At 54.9% G+C, this 16,577-nt stretch overlaps 1 protein-coding gene across 9 annotated transcripts; it reads right to left on the bottom strand.

Annotated features, from left to right (window-relative positions):
- Positions 1-571: 571 nt before the first annotated feature.
- Positions 572-16,552, bottom strand: FLOT2 (flotillin 2). Of its 9 annotated transcripts, none has more exons than XM_019739511.3 (12): positions 16,339-16,552; positions 14,944-15,020; positions 10,619-10,700; positions 5,409-5,499; positions 4,280-4,403; positions 3,762-3,880; positions 3,526-3,639; positions 3,306-3,425; positions 3,003-3,217; positions 2,418-2,601; positions 1,960-2,109; positions 572-1,864 (listed from the first exon to the last, which is right to left on the bottom strand). In XM_019739511.3, the coding sequence occupies exons 4-12, from the start codon at positions 5,481-5,483 to the stop codon at positions 1,826-1,828; spliced, it is 1,140 nt and encodes a 379-aa protein (XP_019595070.1). In that variant the 5' UTR covers positions 5,484-5,499; positions 10,619-10,700; positions 14,944-15,020; positions 16,339-16,552; the 3' UTR covers positions 572-1,825. The 9 variants fall into 9 exon arrangements, with proteins under 9 accessions (XP_019595070.1, XP_088658165.1, XP_074176931.1 ...); XM_088802039.1 differs by lacking the exon at positions 14,944-15,020 and adding an exon at positions 7,566-7,656 and having other exon boundaries at positions 4,280-4,435; positions 16,339-16,520; XM_074320830.2 differs by lacking the exon at positions 5,409-5,499 and adding an exon at positions 7,566-7,656 and having other exon boundaries at positions 16,339-16,477.
- Between the last annotated feature and the right edge of the window lie 25 nt (positions 16,553-16,577).

Genomic DNA, 16,577 nt, shown 5'->3' with positions numbered 1-16,577 from the left:
ATACTGTATACGTATTGAATTTTTCTGATTCTATTACGTCCACCTGAGCGTAAACTCTAAAAGCTATGGAGATTTGTTCTGTTCACGGCAGTCTCCCCAGCATCTACTGCAGGACAATGCCTGGCACGGAGCAAGCATTAAATACATTTGTAAAATGAGTAAGACTACTGAAGCCCAGAAAGATGAAGTTACTTGGCCAAGATTACACAAATAATAAACAGAGCTGAAATTTAAACCCAAGCAGTCTGACTCCTGAGTTCATACTCTTCAGCCTAAGAAGTGGGTTCCATTACTGAGTGGGGCTCAGGACGAAAAGAGAGGTGCAGGGAACCTGGCAGCCCCCTCCATCTTCTGCTTACAATGAAGCCAGGTCTCCCAGGGCTCAGGTTTGGCCTCAGCAGCTGGGCCAATAGCAGCGCTGCCCCAGGCTGCTATTTGGGTCAAGGCCAGTGTGCTGATGCCCCCCAGTGGCTATGATGGGGAAGGACAGGCAAAGTGTAACCTTCAGGTTGAAGGTGTGTATGAGTCTCAGTTCCCAGGCTCCCCCTCACAGAAGATACAATACAGAGCATAGGCATAACAAATCTTTATTTCACCAGAAGGGACAGGCAGTGGGGCAGTGCAGCATCCAAGCCCCAGACCAAACATGCAGCATCCACATGCAGGAACAGCTACACAGGCTGGGGCAGGGTGAGGGCCAGGGGTGGGGGCCTGGGACCATAGGACGCCCACAGCACCCCTACCAGGACGCTTGGGCCCTGGGCTCTGCTGCCTCCACTAGAACAAGGAGACAGACGACTGGGCGGCTTCCCCATTGCTGGAATCCTATCCCTCTGGCCAGGAAGAAAGATGGCACACAGGGTACAGAGTCTGGCCAGTCTACAGCACTTGATCTGTACAGGGTTGGCACAGCCTTGCCTATTGAAGGGCCCAGCCCGATACCCAGGACAGCACAGCCCTAGCAGTAAGAGGGTTTACAGACTTTCTGTCCCTAACAGGGCTAGACCCCGATCCCAGAAGGGCTTAGCAGAGTTGGGACCAAGCCTCGCTCCACCTAGCAGGGACACCTCCATGAAGGGGACTTCCCTGAGCACAAGCAGGGGCCTCCTAAGGCAGTAGTAAACTGGGGGAGCTGCTCTAGACAAGAGGCCTTGCTTCTGTGGCCCTGGGGTAGGGGAAAGAGGGAAGGTATGAGAGCAGGCCTGGGGGTGGGGAGGGGTGAAGTGAGGGCAATGGCCCTGGGCCTATAGCCACAGCTACCTAGGCCTAGAGGGGCTGTGGGCTTCCCAGGGTAGGGTTTAGGGCTGGGAAGACCAGGCTAAGCGAGGGGAGGGGGCCGTCCTACTCAGACCCCCTGCACCCATGCTGAAGTCCGGCCAGGGCCACAGGGAGGACAGATACACAGAGAACTTCAAGGCACCAGGATTCTGAGGAGCAGCAGGGCCACCCCCCTCAGACAGACAGTCATTATAATAAACATCTCAGCTAAAACTACATGATAAGTGTAGAGGGTGGGTGGAAGGAAAGGGGGAGAAAAACACAGACAGACAAAGGAAGAGACATATGTACAGGGAGATCAGGGTAGAAGAGACAAACCAGATGAATGTGGCAGTGAAAGTACGCGTGTGGGGTAGAGCATAAGAAAAGGAAGGAGACAGAGACGAAAGAGAAGGGAAGACAGCCCGAGAAGGCCTGAACACGCAGCACTTCTGGTCCCTACACAATAAGGCACCAGAGTCAGTATGCTCCTGTTGTCCCTGTGGTATTAAACCGGTGCTGAAGGAAGGGGCGGGCGGCTGCTGGAGGGGGTGGGCCTTCGGGAGCCTCACACCTGCGCACCGGTGGCCTTCTTGATCAGGGGTATCTGCAAGGGGGGGAGAGCCATGAGCCTGTGGGGGCCCTGGGGCCCCCAACCGCAAGCTGCCCAGGCAACCCCACCCCAGCTAGTGAGGTACACACCTTCGAGAGGTCCACGCCTGTCAGGGCGTGCACAGAGGCGGGCAGCTCGGCCAGCAGCCGGTTCACTTCCGATGTCACCTTGTTGTTGTCCCCACTGAGGACCACAATCTCGTCGACTTTGGTGAGCGGGGCAGCGATTTTGGCAGCGATCTAAGAGGGTGGGTGGGAGCAGAACTGGGTTGGCTCCCTGACTTGGTCCACCTGCTTTGTCCAGCATCTCTCCCTCCCTTTTCCATCTCACCCAAACCCCTCAGCAGCCTGGCTGGCCCTAATTTTCAAGCCATGGTCGGGAGGGCCAGTGGCCCAGGGGTGAGGCGATGCCTGTCACTGGGCTCCTGCCCACTGCTGAGAACGCCACAAGGTCACCCTTTGAGCCAGCTTGTCACTGCGTTCCTGACAAGGCCCAGGGAAGTCGTGGCACGTGCCCAGCCTGTCCCCGCCTGGGGCGGGGGCCTCACCTGGGGCAGGGCCTCCAGCACCAGGGCCATCTTGGCCGAGTCCCCGTACTTCTGGTAGGCCTCAGCCTTGAGCTTCATCCGCTCAGCCTCGGCCTTGCCCATCGCCTCGATGACTAATGCCTCCGCCTCGCCGATTTTGCGGATCTTCTCAGCCTCTGCCTGAGCCAAGAGGACCTGCTTCACCCTGGGGGAGTCCAAGCCAGGCAGGATCAGTGGGAAGTGCCAGGGACCCCTCAAGCCTTGCCCAGGGGCCAGTAAACCCTCAAGCCCTCTGCTTTGGCAGGTGTCAGGGGTGGGGGACCCATGAGGAGGGTGCCCTGGCATTCTGGCTCTGGCCAGGGAGAGACTATGGGCTTCCAGATGCAATGGAAGGGGGGGTTAATCAGGCTGCTCTCTGTGCCAAGCACCATGCCAGCCCTTCAAACCACCTTCATCTAATTCAGTCTTCCTAACAACACTCCCACGGTCTCCCCAGTGAGTAAGCAGAGATGGAGCAGGACTGGCTTCCACGCTGTGGTGAGAGAGTGCACGTGTGGCAGAGGAGCCCGACTCAGGGCCCCGCCCCGGGCACCCTGCGGCACTCACTTTTCGCCCTCGGCTATCTGCTGTATCCGGTGGGCCTCGGCCTCGGCGGGGCGGCGCACCGTGGCAATGAGCTCCTTGTCCGTACGCAGGATCTCCTGCGTCTCCACGGCAATCTGCTTCTTACGCTGCACGATCTCAATCTCAATCTCTTCCTGCCGGATCTTCTGCTGCTCGCGGGCCCCTTGTAGCTCATAGGCCAGCTGGGCCTCAGCTGTCTGTGGCAGAAGTGTGGTCAGCATGTCAGAGGCTGGCCACCAAGTCTGAAGCTCTGACCTCCAACTCGGGGACCCTGCAGCCTCTCACCTTGATGTTGACTTCCTCACTGAAGGCCGACTTCTGCAGCTCAAAGGCTCGCTTGGAGTCAGCGATCTTGGTGTCTGCTACAAACTTCACATCTAGCATCTCCCTCTTGCACTCGGCTTCCTGGGAGCAGGAGGGGCAGGTGCTGAGGGCCCTCGGAGCGGCCATGGCCCCAGCACCCCTGAGCTCCCTGTCCCTAGGGTGGGAAGGATGGCCCACCTACCCGAATGCCAGCGTCCCGCTCGGCCTCGGCCACCCCGATGTCGGCGTCTCTCTGAACGACAGCGGTCTGCGTCTTGCCCAGGGAGCTCAGATAGTCCACTTTGTCATACACGTCCTGGGGAGGGGAGGGGGAGTCATGCCTGGGAACAGTCACAGGCACAAAGGTGTCCCTCCTGCCAAGCCCCCCCCATTCCCAGATGGATGTAGGGGGGCAACAGCCTTGCCTTCACACCACACCTTGATGGTGAAGCTGAGGATCTCAATGCCCATGCGGCCAACATCTGGGGCTGCCACCTCCCGCACCAGCTTGGCAAACTGGTCCCGGTCCTGATAAATCTGCTCCACGGTCAGGGTGCCTGGGGGCAGAGGTAACATGGGCTGGCTCCCCAGGGGCCCCGCCAGCTAAGACACAGAGGAGGCATGCAAGCAGAGATCTGAGTGGACGCAGGAATCATGCAGTCTGATCTGGGTCTTCCTGGTTTCTTCTTAGCGTTTAGCATCAAGCCCCAGCTGCAGAGTCCCGGCTGGATGAAGAAAAGGGCTCCAGGCAGCCCCTCAGCCCCACCCCAAGGCCCTCCCCCTCACTCAAGTCACCTGAAGTTAAGGGAAAACATTTCAGCTTTTCGTCTAGAAACCTCGGGGGGCCTGAATGACACTCCCTGTCCCACCCTGCACCCCTCCCTGGCCCTGGCTTGGGAACTCTGCAAGGCTCCTCAAAGGCAGCAGAGGGGTCCCTGGGCTGGGCAGGGTCTCACCGAGGATGGAGCGCAGGTGCCCCTCCAGGGTCTGTAGGACAACGTTCTTGATGTCCTGCACGTTCTTGCCCAGGAACTGCTCACACGCCACTGCCAGGAGCTCTTTCTCTGTCATGATCTTCACCTGCCAGTGGTCACAGAGGAGCCTGAACCAGACTGGAGGGAGGCAGATGGAGGCCCCAGACCCAGGTGTGGGGGATGGTGGCTATGCCCCTCCCCTCCGTTTTCAGACCTGGAGGCCTAGGGACTCGGGGAGGGGGCAGAGCCTGTCTGAGGCCTCGAGTGGGGAGAGCACACAAGGAATCTCACACAGAAATTTCACCCTCATTGGCGGCCCCAGGCCCGGACACGGCTTCTCTCCTGGGCACGTGGAGCTTGTGCCCCCTACACTTCCAGCCCCCTTGCCGTTAGTTAACTTATTTCTCCCCTGCAGGTTCCCCACAGATGGGAGACCAGCAAACTGAGGGGCAGAGAATGCAAAAAGAACAATGAGCAAGAGGAACAGAGACAGACAGACTAGGAAAGAGCCTAGAGAGGGCAGGGGACAGGTCTGGGGTGCCACTGAAGGTGGGCATCCTCCTGCCTTTCCTTCCCGAGGTTCTAAGTACACAACCTCCTCACCAGAGGCCAGTAACATGGTTGAATCTCTGTTCTGTGAAGTCGAGAGGTGAACTAGGGCAGGGAGCCCGTCACCCAGACACCAAGCTGGGAATATAATGTAGCCTCCAACTCCGGAGCCCAGAGCTGCTCTGCTTCACATTGCCTCACCCTCTGGTCCCCACCCCTCCAGCCCCCTACTCAGGGAACAGGGAAGTCTTGGATTTTGGGGCTTGGCAATTCCGACACCTGCAAAGAATGGGGGGGGGGGGGTGTTTAGTGAGACAGGAGGCCTCAGCACTGGTCTGTCCCTCGCGGGCCCGCTGAGAAGAGAAAGGGTGTCTGTTAGTCCTGCTGGGTGGCCAAGGGGCCGAGTGAGCATGTTCCAGAGGTGACGACTCTCTCATAGAAGGGGGGTATAGGGGCAGGGGTGCTGAAGAGACTGCCCCTGGCTGTCCTTTCTCCTCCCCCAAACCCCAGCACCAGACGAGGCAGCTCAACGGTCATGCGCGGGGCTGCTGAGTTACTATACCTGGGCGACACCCGTCACAGTTAAAGCTACCCCCTCGGCCGTCTCTACGTCCTCGCAGCGGGGCTGCAACGTCATAATCTCTAGGGAAATCCTGCCAAGAAATGCAAAACAGGGGCATGGGTCTGGGGGCCCAGGGCCTGGGGTGTGGGGAGAGTCCAGTATCTCACTGCTCCGGCAGGGACGGGCCAGGGGTCCTGTTGCAGGAGGGTGGGGAGGATTCCCCAAGAGGTCACAGCGGGGAGTCTGCGAGGAGCTGGGTGGGAGGCAGGGCAGGGTGGGTGCAGGTGGCTCCAGGGGAAGGAGTGTGAGTGTACTACGAACGTGTACACCTGTCCTCTGCTCAAATCAACCTGGCTTGAAGACAGAGAAAGGAAGTAGAGAAGTGGGTGTGGTGGTCTGGGCTGGTGGTGGGGTGCAGCTGTGTGTGAACATCTTGGGACAGCAAGGAAGTGCTGGTGCCCCAGGCTGTGCCGTGTAGGTTGTCCATGAGCGTCACTGGACCTCCCCTGGGAGCCCTCACCGGTGCCCGGGTCTGCTCAGCCCCCTGGGATGCCCGGGAAGCTGCCTACAAAGCTCGGCCTGGTAGCCTGGCCGGCTGGGGGTGCCCACTGCTGGGCCAAGACAAGGTGATCCTGCCCCTGCCCCTTGCCAGGGAAGCCCTGCCCACCCAGGTGGCACCTCGGCCTGGCAACAGGTTGTAACATGAAGCCTACTTTCTGGGGTCAGGCCCAGCTGGTCAAGGGGGGAATGAGGGTTGGGGCCACACTAGAGCTTCCTGGCCAAGGAACCCTAGAAAGACTGACTCTGCCCAGACAATATGAGGCCTCAAGGGTCCACATCACCCAGTTTCAAAGGGACCTGGGCATTTGCAGTTATTTCAAGTAGAGTGGTGGGTTTAGAGAAGGTACGTGGCTGCTTTAGACAGGGTGGAGACGGAGGCCAGGATCCTGCCCATTCCATGCAAGGTGCTCTGACCTTCTCAGGCCTCTGTGTGAAGATGGCTACAAGGGGCAGATGAGAGGGGGACAGTCCCCTTCCTGATCAGAGATGGCAGGATGGCTGAACGAGGGCTTAGTGGTGCAGAGCTTTTGCCTAAGAAGGCTGATGGGCAATTTCATACAGAGGGAAGGGGATGGGTAAGATGACCCTTAGGTCTCTTCCAGGCTGGGGACACACCACCATGCAGGCTCTGAGGGGGCAGGGGCTTTCTGAAGACGTTCAGTGCCTGAAACTGAGATGGTGCTCAAGAGAGAGCTGGTGAATGAGGCAATGAAGGTGGCAACCTGCATATTACAAAGAGAGCGCTTGGAGTTACTAAATGCTCTGGCTTAGGAGTAGATTTCATCAGCTATGGCTGCACGGTAATGAAGAGTGAGACACCAGGTCACTCACTTTGCAAAGCGAGATCATAGTCATAATAGAGCTTGGGTTTCTCTAGCATTTCTTTTCCCCAAATCCCAAAGTGCCCTCATATCATTCTACTTGCCTTCCCAACATCCCCACATGGCACAGAGGGCATGATTTTCTCTGTTTCACAGATGGGGAAACTGAAGTCTAGTGATAAAAGATCAGCTCAAAGGCCTCTCAACAAAGACTTAGGGGCAGGGAATAACCAAGCCTCTTTTTGCTCTGGCCTGTCAAGGAGATTGAAGGGGGCAAGGGGCTGGGTGGACAGAAGTCCCCATGGGACCCATCTTCTGGCCTTGCAGGGAGGAGGGCCAGGGCTTGACACTGGGGTGTCAGACTGGAGAAGGCGTTAGCAAGGGGCTCCGTGGTAACTGGAGGACTAGGATTTCAGCAGTGGATACTTAGGACTGAACTCCCACCCAGACAGTCCAGCTGTCACAGAAGGGCCTATGTCTCCTGCCTCAACTTACTGCCAATTTAGGCTTGCCATCCCAGGACACCCACTGGCAGACTTTGGCAGAACTTCCAGGATCCCTCGCTCTTTTCCCACTAGCAGTCCCAGTGGGTGAGGGCAGGGGAGCTGGGGATCTATAGGGATCCATCCTTGCACCCAGAGCAGCAGAGGTGGGAGCGGAGAGGAGGGAGGCACACACTCTTAGGAGGGGAGTCCATCCGGCTCCTGCTTGCCAGGCCCCATAGGGCAGGAAAAGAGAAGGTTAGATACAGAGGAGGAAGCAGGTGGGTTATTACCTGTGCAACCCCTGTTACGAATAGCGGGACCCCCTCCGACGTCTCAATATTCTCACAGCGACACAGGATGGTCATAACCTCCAGAGACAGTCTGAGGAGCAGCCAGGGGGTAGGGAGAGGTAGGGACAGGAATGGGTAGGAGGGGACACAGCAAATATACACAGTGGTTACCAGATAAGCACCAATGCCTGATGCCTGCGGGCAGGATTGCTCTCCATACTTCAGCCCCCCCAATGCCAGCTCAGCCTAAGGCTGTAGGAGGTCAGAGACACCCCCTTGCTGGTCTGAGGCCTCTGGGTCTCTTCTCTAGCCCCCAAATCCTTCCACGGAGGAGCTGATGGGCTGGGGGAAAGCCTACTGATGCCCTGGGCCTATGATCTGAGCTCACCACCTCTTTCCCACGAGATTTCTGGCAAATCTGGGAGACTTAGCCTCAGCTCCCTCCAAACACAAGCAAACCTGTGTTTCTAGAAATTGGGAGAGGGAGGCCACTCTGGGGATTAATGAGCCATAGCAAATGCCGAATCCTGCTTGGGGTACACGCTCTTAAGGTCTGTGCTGCATATCACTAAGTAGGCAATTTAGGGCCAGAAGAGCCCAAAGAAAATTTTGTATTTTCTGATTCTGGTGTGGGGTTGTCAGGGGAGGCTGGGGGAGAAAGTATGCCCTGCCAGAGTATTCACAGGGACACCTGGGAGATAACAGTAATTCATTTGGGAATTTCCAACGTTGGGCACAGGCAGAGAAGAGAGTCATGGCAAAGAAAACAAGGCGCCTTGAAGCTACTTGGCCCACCCGAGCTGGGCCTCTCTAGGGCAGTGTGTGCGCGAGGGTGTGTAGGGCAGTGGTCCACGCAGAGGCCACGCTGTGGACAGCATGGAAGCTTTCCTCGAACCAGAGGGAGGACAGAGACTAAGCCTGCAGGAGCAGAAGTAGGTGCATTAGAGGGATGGGGAGCCCCGACCCAATTCTCACATGCCAGCCCTGGGGTGCCGGCCATGCAGATGTGCAAAGGCTGCCTTCATTCAAGCCCCTCCCACTAGCACCATAGGCCTGAGAGGACTCTAGACCTGCCTCAGACAGAAAGCCACCAAGCTCTCTTCTGGGGAAGGAGGAGAGGGAGATAGGAGAGGGAGGGAAGAAAGGAGGGAAGACAGGCTGCAGCTCAGCTGCCAGAGGTGGAGGAATCGCTCAGGTGAGGAGAGCTGCCCACATCAGGGCCTCATGCCACTAAAGTGCAGCAGGAGGGACTTCACTGAGCCTGGAGAAGAAAGGCTGACACTGAGGGTGGGTGACATGTAGGGCGGCTGTGGAAAGTCCCTGGAAAGGGAGGCTGCGGATCCAGGCTGGGTTAGAAGCCTTTACTCTGATGTGAGAGGCTCCTGCTGGCCTCGCGAAATAAAGGCCTCAGCTCGTGGAGACGTCTACCAAGCAGGCTAGGGGTCGGGAAAGGGGCTCCCCCAGAACAGGGTCCAGGAAGCGAAGGGGCTGCAGACTCAGGCCGCACAGCAAGTGGGACCCCAAGGTGGATGGTGAGTCTGAGTGTGTGAGATCAGTTTTCTGGGATGAGGTACAAGGCTCTCCACCCCTCACTTCCAAACCTGCTGTCAGAGAAGCTTGGCCCTGTCTTGGGGCTCTGCTCCTCGGAGCAGTAAGTGGGTGGGGGCCACCAAGAACATGGAGAAAGAGCTGCAGTGGAAAGAACTGTTGCCCAGCAGTGGATGCGCGTGCAGGGCAGGTCTCTTGCAAACTCTCCAGGCCTGGCTGTATGTCGAGGTGTTTGGACAAGAAACTGTCATCCCAGGATTGCATGGCATACAGGGTGGGGGGCAGTGTTTCCGGAGAGGACACTCCATGTCTTCTGACAGGCCACCTGGCCCACTCAGGAATGTCTAGGAGCCTTTTGAGAGGAGGCTGGCACCTCAGTAGTGATTACTCCCTAACACTTTTGGCCTTGGGCTAGAAGAGTTGCCCAGGGTCCTTCCTCTCAGGCAGAGCAAAGTGAGGGGAGAGATGGGAGAGTGGAGAGGGTTACTGGGAAATCAGTGAAGTTAAAAAGTGTGACATGCTTTCCATGCCCCTGACCCTAGCTGACACCCTTACACTCTGGAGCCCCAAGCACGAGCAGCTCAGTGCAGCCATGGGGCTTCTCTCTGCTGACTGGTGGGGCTGGGGTGGAGGGGGATTTCCACGGGAATCTCCATCACTTCCCCTTCAGGATGACACTCGCTGCCCCCCACAGGCCCCCATCTTCACAGTTCTGCTGCTCTTGTTGCCTGGGTCCTGACCTGAAAGGATCTGGGCGCCTCCTCCCATCTCCCATGGTCAGGAAGGAGATGGGGGAGAGGAGGCTGGCATACCTTATCCCCTTCTAGGTGGGCAGTGAGGGGGGCAGCAGAGGTCCAGGCCAAGTCTGGCGCTACCAGGGGCTCTGGGGGAGCCAGCAGGTAGAGCCTGACGGTGGGCCCTCTGGGGAGCTGAAATCTCTCTTCCGCTAGTCTTTCCAGATTCATTTGGGAGGTCCACACCTATCTTGCGTGGCCCTGGCACCAATCCCTTAGATCCCCACCCCTTGTCTCTAACCCACTGCTGTCACAGAGCCACTTCAGACTCCATTATTCTCTGCCATTTACCCCTGCCTGCACTGTCCCAGGGCCTGCACAGATGGGGGTGCACGTAAGGGGTCTCTTCAGACTTTGTTCCCTCCCAAACTCACTCCAAACAGGGTGTACAATTAAGGCTTCATGAATAACTTGGAACTAGAATCAGGGCATTGGGATTCTGCCTGGACAGGACTCTGAATTCTCTGGGACGGAAGTGATGCCTCCAGTGGAAAAGCAGCACACCCACTAAGGAGGTGCCGTGGACAGACCTCCAGCATCCCTGTGCAACCCATTCTGTCTGCTTCTTAGGAGCCCCCCAACCCCAGAGTGAAATGTGGCATGTGGTAGATGCTCTAGCTGACCTGTGGGCTGAAGGGCAGAAGGCTAGACAGAAAGCCTTTTCTCCCTTTCCCACTAGGACGCCAGGTTCCCAAGCCCCGAGGCCCTTACCTTTGAGTGTCGGAGATACACCACCAGGCCCAGGCCCAGCCGCCAAACACGTACTGTTTATAATCCGAACCACAACAGCCCCCTGGAGAGCAAAGCAGTCAATCAGCTCTTAGGGTTGTCTACTCCCCTCCCAACCCTGGGCCTTTACCCACTTGGGCACCTGACAGCTCCTACTGTTGGGTGCCAGGTGCTGAGGTTACACAGAAATGGGAGACATGCCCTTAAGGGCCTTGGAATCTAGTTTGGGCGATAAGCAATTTGCATAAAAAGGAGGCTATCCAATGAGCAGCTCAGAATGTTTAGTACTTGCAGAGAACAGAAGAGTGGGCAGGAGTGAGCAGGAAAACCTTCCATTCAACAAACAACTCGAGTATTTTCTGTGCTAGGGATATGGAAATGAAGATAGAAGTCCTATCTTCAAGGAGGCAGACCTTTTCCTGAGATGACTGTAATCCTATGCAATCGTCTATTATCAGGGAAGGAGCAGACAGAGAGGGAACGCAGGGGGTGCTGACATTGGGAGGGAGGGGGTCTCGAGCCCAGGTGGGAGCTTTGCTCATGCCGGGCAGATACATCTCAGAGAGGCTGGTTCTCTATTCCCAGAGTCACTTTGTTCCGCTTGAGGGAGCAGATGTGGAAGGCAAGGCCTCAAAACAAAGGCCAACTCATGGTAGCAACAGGAGAAGTCAAGAGAAGGGGAAAAAGTCTCAAAAGGAAGTGGTTCCTGGAAATACGTATCAACTCAAGAGAATGTTCAATCTGGCCCAGACCCAACTTCGTGCTGTGGACATGTTCAGCACGCTCTCTGTACAGAAATGAGGAAAGTCAGTTCCTGAAATTCTTGTTGTAAACTCTCCTGCCAATGCCAAAATTACTCATCAAGTGCAAGAAAAGTTTCATAAAACCTAGATAGGCAGTTCACTTGTAGTGCAAAGAAATGTACCGGAATCATGATTCACAGGAAATGTGATTTGTATGTTTAAAAAAACAAACAGAGGAAATGTGATTTGGGAAAAAGCCAGTGGGTGTTATTATTTCTGCGTTCACAAACTTGGGTTTTCGGGAAAATCTTAGGGTGCTGCTTCCCAAGGTCAAGTGTCAGGGATAGTTTCCTGTAGCTGAGTTACAGTGTCTATGAGGACCCATGGCAGGGGACAAGGCGGGGGTGGGGTGGGGGGCAGAGGGCGGAGCTCACAGAGTGTCTCAGGGATCAGAGCAAAGAGGTGTGTGTGTGTGTATGTGTGTGAGAGAGAGAGAGACCGAGTGACAGAGCGCGCCCTGGGTGGGAGGCACACTGGGATTTAAACTGGGGAGGGACAAAATTACCTTTGCATTTTAGAAACACCACTTTGCACAAGGAGGAAGATCCTGGGGTCAGGAAGATTGGGTAGAAGAAGCCTGCCTCTTGCAGTGACCTAGGCAAGATATGGTGACTGAAGTTGGGGGATAACTTCTAGATAAATCTCTGTGCAAGTGAAAATATTCTCTAGCTGCACTGTGCAATATGGCAGCCACCAGCCACAGGCGGCCCCTGAGCACATGAAATGTGGCTGGCATGACTGAGGAAGTGAATTTTAATTTAATTAATTTAACCTGACATGGCCACATGTGCGGCTCTCGAGGGCAGGTTTGGGTGGGTGGGGAAGTCAGCATCAGAAACAGACAATGGAGAGAACTGCCAACTGGAGACAAGATTTGAATGGGTGGAAGCGAAGGAACAAAGACCCCACCAGGGCAGAGGGCCTGCCAGGCTTCAGAACTGGCATCTGAGACTGCTCCCTGGGTTGCCCATGCAGTTTCCTGGGGCTACTAATGTCCATCCTGTGCAAGTAGCTGGGCCAGAGGTCCAGGGAGCAAAGAGCATCCCACGTGAGAGTAGGGGAGGGAAGAGGTGGTCTTAGGTCTCTGTTTCTCTGGGGTGGGGGTACCTTTCCACAGGGCTGTTCAGTGGAAGCTGTTGCAGGCTTCTCTGCCCCGGGGAGTTGGGTATATGAAGCATCTAAGGACATGCAGTCAATCTGAAACCTCAACCATCTCGGGGATCCAGTGAAACTGGAAGAGGGTCAAAAATCACAGCTTGTTCCACTTCTTCTGGCCTGGTGGGGGCTGGGGTATGGCTGCCTCCAGGGTACTTCTCAACGTGATGGGGAAGGAGGTAGAGTTGGGGTAGGATAGGGGGAGGCCTAGAAAAGGGGTTGGGGGGTGTCCACCCTTTACCTTTAACTCATTCTTTGACCTTGGGAGCAGGCTGCCACAGCTCAAGCTGGGCCTTGGCCAAGGGCAATATGGCCAGGTTCCCAAGGGCAGCAACAACAGGAAGCTGGGACTGCCAGACTGCCCCGCCCCCAGCAGCCTCCTTCCCTGGAAGGCATCTTCCTCCCAACTTCCTGGTCACATGGAGCCTCAGGACCACTCCAAAAAGGGGACAGATAGGTGTCCCATTTGACCATCCTAACTTCCACTGTCTTGAGACCTGGAAGTTTCTCCTAATTTTATCTCACTTTTTCTAAACCAACTTGATTTCCTTTGTCCTGTCCTCAACCAAGCTGAAGAATCACAAAACCCCCCTAGATAACCTCCGCCCCATTCTTAGTCCCTCCCCAGATACAGCCATCACTCTGCACCCTCTGGAAAACTTCCTTCCCTTCCTGCCTCTCCCTCTTCCACTGCCTTCTTCCTACTAGTCCAGAAGACCATACCCTACCAGGGGGATTTAGCTTTTTTTTGAGCCACAAACCCCCTTAGTAGTCGAGCAATGCTGGAATGTTCATAAATGCATAAAATAAAATACATAAGAAACAAGTTATATTGAAAGTTATCAAAATATTAAAACAACCAAATATGTGGTATAGTAATATGTGTGATATGTAACAGTAATACATGTGATAGTGTAATACATGAAATAACGTCTATGGTAGATGTAGTAACAGGCTTAATTTCAAAGTAGTGATGTGCATAAATAATTTAAAAAATTTTTATATATAGTTTCAGGTTTACAAAACAACATAATGGTTATACCCCTCACAAAGGGTAACCTCCAAGTCTACTACCCTCTGACACCGTATATAGCTGTTAATATGCCACTGATAACATTCCCTATGATGTACTTTACATCCCGAGACTATATATGTATATATATGTATATGTGTAATATGTATTACGTATATATGCAATATATAATATATATATAATTATAGTTGACATTCGATATTATTCTACTTCAGCTTAGCTGTACAGTGCATTGGTCAGGCATCTACACAATCTATGAAGTGGTATCTTTATAACTCCAGTACCCCTCTGACACCCTATATAATCTTCACAACATTGTTGATTCTATACCCCATACTGTATTTCATACCCCATGACTCTTTTGTGACTACCAATTTGTACTTTCTAATCCTTTCACCTTCTTCCCCAGCCCCCAACCCACCTCCCATCTAGCAACTATGCTTTTCCTCTGTATCTCTGAGTCTATTTGTTTTGTTTGCTCGTTTATTCTGTTCTTTAGATTCCACATATAAGTGAGATCATACGGTATTTGTCTTTCTCAGGCTGACTTATTTCACTTAGCACCATATCCTCTTGGTCTGTCCACGTTGCAGCATAAATGATTTTTAAGGTACTACAACAACTGCAGTAGAGTAGGAAAATACCTGCTAATACCATCATGGACGGTTGCTGACATTCATGACCATAGGAAATACTAAATTTCAGTTAAGGTTAGAGAAAATAAAAAATGCACTTTTTTGCCCCATCCAAATGCAGAGACCTCTAAATTCTATCCACAAACCCTAGGTTAAGAACCTCTGACCTATTATAGAGCTGGAAGGTGTATGGTACTTGCATTCTCCTATTAAATTTCCGAAATAGAAATAGAGAAAAAGGTTTTATATTATAGAATTAAGGAGGGAAGTTAGATAAGCAGAAGAATGTCCAGACTTTTCAGGTGCACAAGATGACTATGTGTCAGCATCCTTCTTCTGAAACTGGGCTTAGGGAGATGCCCCTGGACTTAGATCCAGGCCCAAGTAACCAGGCGGGGGCAGCGCTGGGGGTAGTTACGCTGGTCTCCTGGGAGTCCCTGTGCAAGAGGGAGCTGCATCTCAGTTGGATCATCTCAAATCCCAAGGTACTATTATGCTATATGTCATCCCTCCTTCTTCTCTTCCACCTGTCCTTGACTCCAGCACCCTCAATTCTCAGCATGACCTCCTCTTCCCACCCCTATAACAGCTTCCAAGGTACCAGTGCATTGGCCTCTGGCCAGAGGACCAGGTTTGCCAACTGGAAGGTACAGAGCAGCCCATGTCAGGGGCTTCTCTTACCCCTCAGTCTTAAGGCTCTCCAAAGGGACAGGATTGGAGGTTTTGTCTCCTCATCTCAGAGTCTGGGCTTCCAGCAACTGCACAGAAAAACCAAAGTGCATATTCAGGTTCAAAAAGCCTTTTTAGAGTGGGGGCTGGGAGACCAGTCCAGGTCTTACACAGGTGAAAGCTTGGCCTCAGGGCTCTTGAGGATCTCCTTCCTGATCCCAAGGCGATCTCAGGTCTTTAAGGAAAGTGAAGTATCTTATCTCTGGGACAGGAATATGACCCTGCTCAGGGAGGGTGGGGATTTCCTATCCCAGTGGAGAGACTGATTTTGAGGTCCAGACTGAGCCAGAGGCCATGTTCTGGGGTAAAAGTTCCCAATGGACTTATCAGACCTCCCCAAAGGTGGGCAGCTACAATTCCTGGTTTAGCCCGCCCACTTCTGTAGCCAGCCCTAACAACTCTGCACACAGGCCGAAAATCGGCATTGAGAATAGGATGTAAGACATGAGGTATTCCTGAAGCTACAGGCCTCCAAACTATCAGGAAACATGGACGGTCGCCAGCACCTGCTAACTAGGGCTGCTGCACAAACTGCTGCTTTGAAAGGCTTCAGCCACCTTCCAAGATACCTAAGTATACAATCTGAAAAGCAGCCTAAAAGCAAATATCTCTCCCCTCCCCAATACTGCAGTCCCCAAGCCCCACCTAAATTCACAGCAGTTCTGGATGGAGCCTGCAGCATTTTGCAACGGGAGCTGCACCACCCACAACGCGGTTTCGCAACCTGTAGAGGCCACACCCGCTCCCAGGAGCGCAATGCCAGGAAAGCCCAGCAAGCCCCAACCTGCTAGGAATTAACGGATCTGACAGCGTCGGGAGAAAGGATCCAGGTCCCAGGGCCCCTTCCCAGACAGGCACCTGACTCCAGAGCTGCGCGACCCACCCCCCAAGTCCCGGGCGCTGGAATCCAGCCAAACTGCTGTGCTCCGGAACCAGCGGTCCCCTCCCCCCCGGAACCTCAAGGCTTCAGTTCGGGACTCCCAAGGCCACGGAGGGGAGACACTGCCAAGGGAGGAGGCGGAGAAAAGAAGGGATAAACATGGGAAAACACGCAGTTGGGGAGGAGCCCCTGGTGGTGCCCGAGGGTGCGGAGCACGAAAGTATGAGTATGGGGGTTTCTCCTGGAAGGGTCTCAGGTGGGGCTCGGAGCGCGGTAGCCTCAGGCCCGACACCCGGCGCCCCCATCTCGTCTCCCAACCCTGGCACTGCCCTCCGCCCCCAGAGCTCTTCCCTGGCCTACCCTTCCCTGTTCGCTCCCCAGCCTTGCACCCAGCCCGAGCCCCCTCCTCACCTACCTTTCCTGGCAGACACCCCGCCCTAAACACCCGCCGGACTGGGCCCCCTCACCTGAAACCACCAGCGCCTCGTTGGGCCCCACCGTGTGGCAATTGCCCATGGCGCCGACGGGGGGGGGAGGGACCTTGGGGACCGCAGACCTGGACAGCAGCTTGCAGCCCTCACCCCGCACCCGCCCGCACTGCAGGCCGCGCCCAGTTTATTCCGCCACCCTCAGCCGCTGCCCGCCTGCTCCCCTCCGCGTTCGCCGCCCCGCCGGAAGTGTGGCGGCGGAGGGCGGGGCCGGCACG

This window comes from Rhinolophus sinicus, chromosome 12 (genome assembly GCF_057876585.1).
Source record: "Rhinolophus sinicus isolate RSI-liver-muscle chromosome 12, RSI-T2T, whole genome shotgun sequence".
NCBI lineage: Eukaryota > Metazoa > Chordata > Mammalia > Chiroptera > Rhinolophidae > Rhinolophus > Rhinolophus sinicus.
This window is presented reverse-complemented; position numbering and strand designations above follow the sequence as displayed.

Coding starts and splice junctions, on each gene's coding strand:
- FLOT2 (XM_088802039.1), bottom strand. CDS start 16,387: ATGGGCAATTGCCACACGGTGGGGCCCAACGAGGCGCTGGTGGTTTCA. Junction 10,701..16,338: donor CGAGGCGCTGGTGGTTTCAG/GTGAGGGGGCCC, acceptor TTTGCTCTCCAG/GGGGCTGTTGTGGTTCGGAT. Junction 2,602..3,002: donor CAGATAGCCGAGGGCGAAAA/GTGAGTGCCGCA, acceptor GGACTCCCCCAG/GGTGAAGCAGGTCCTCTTGG.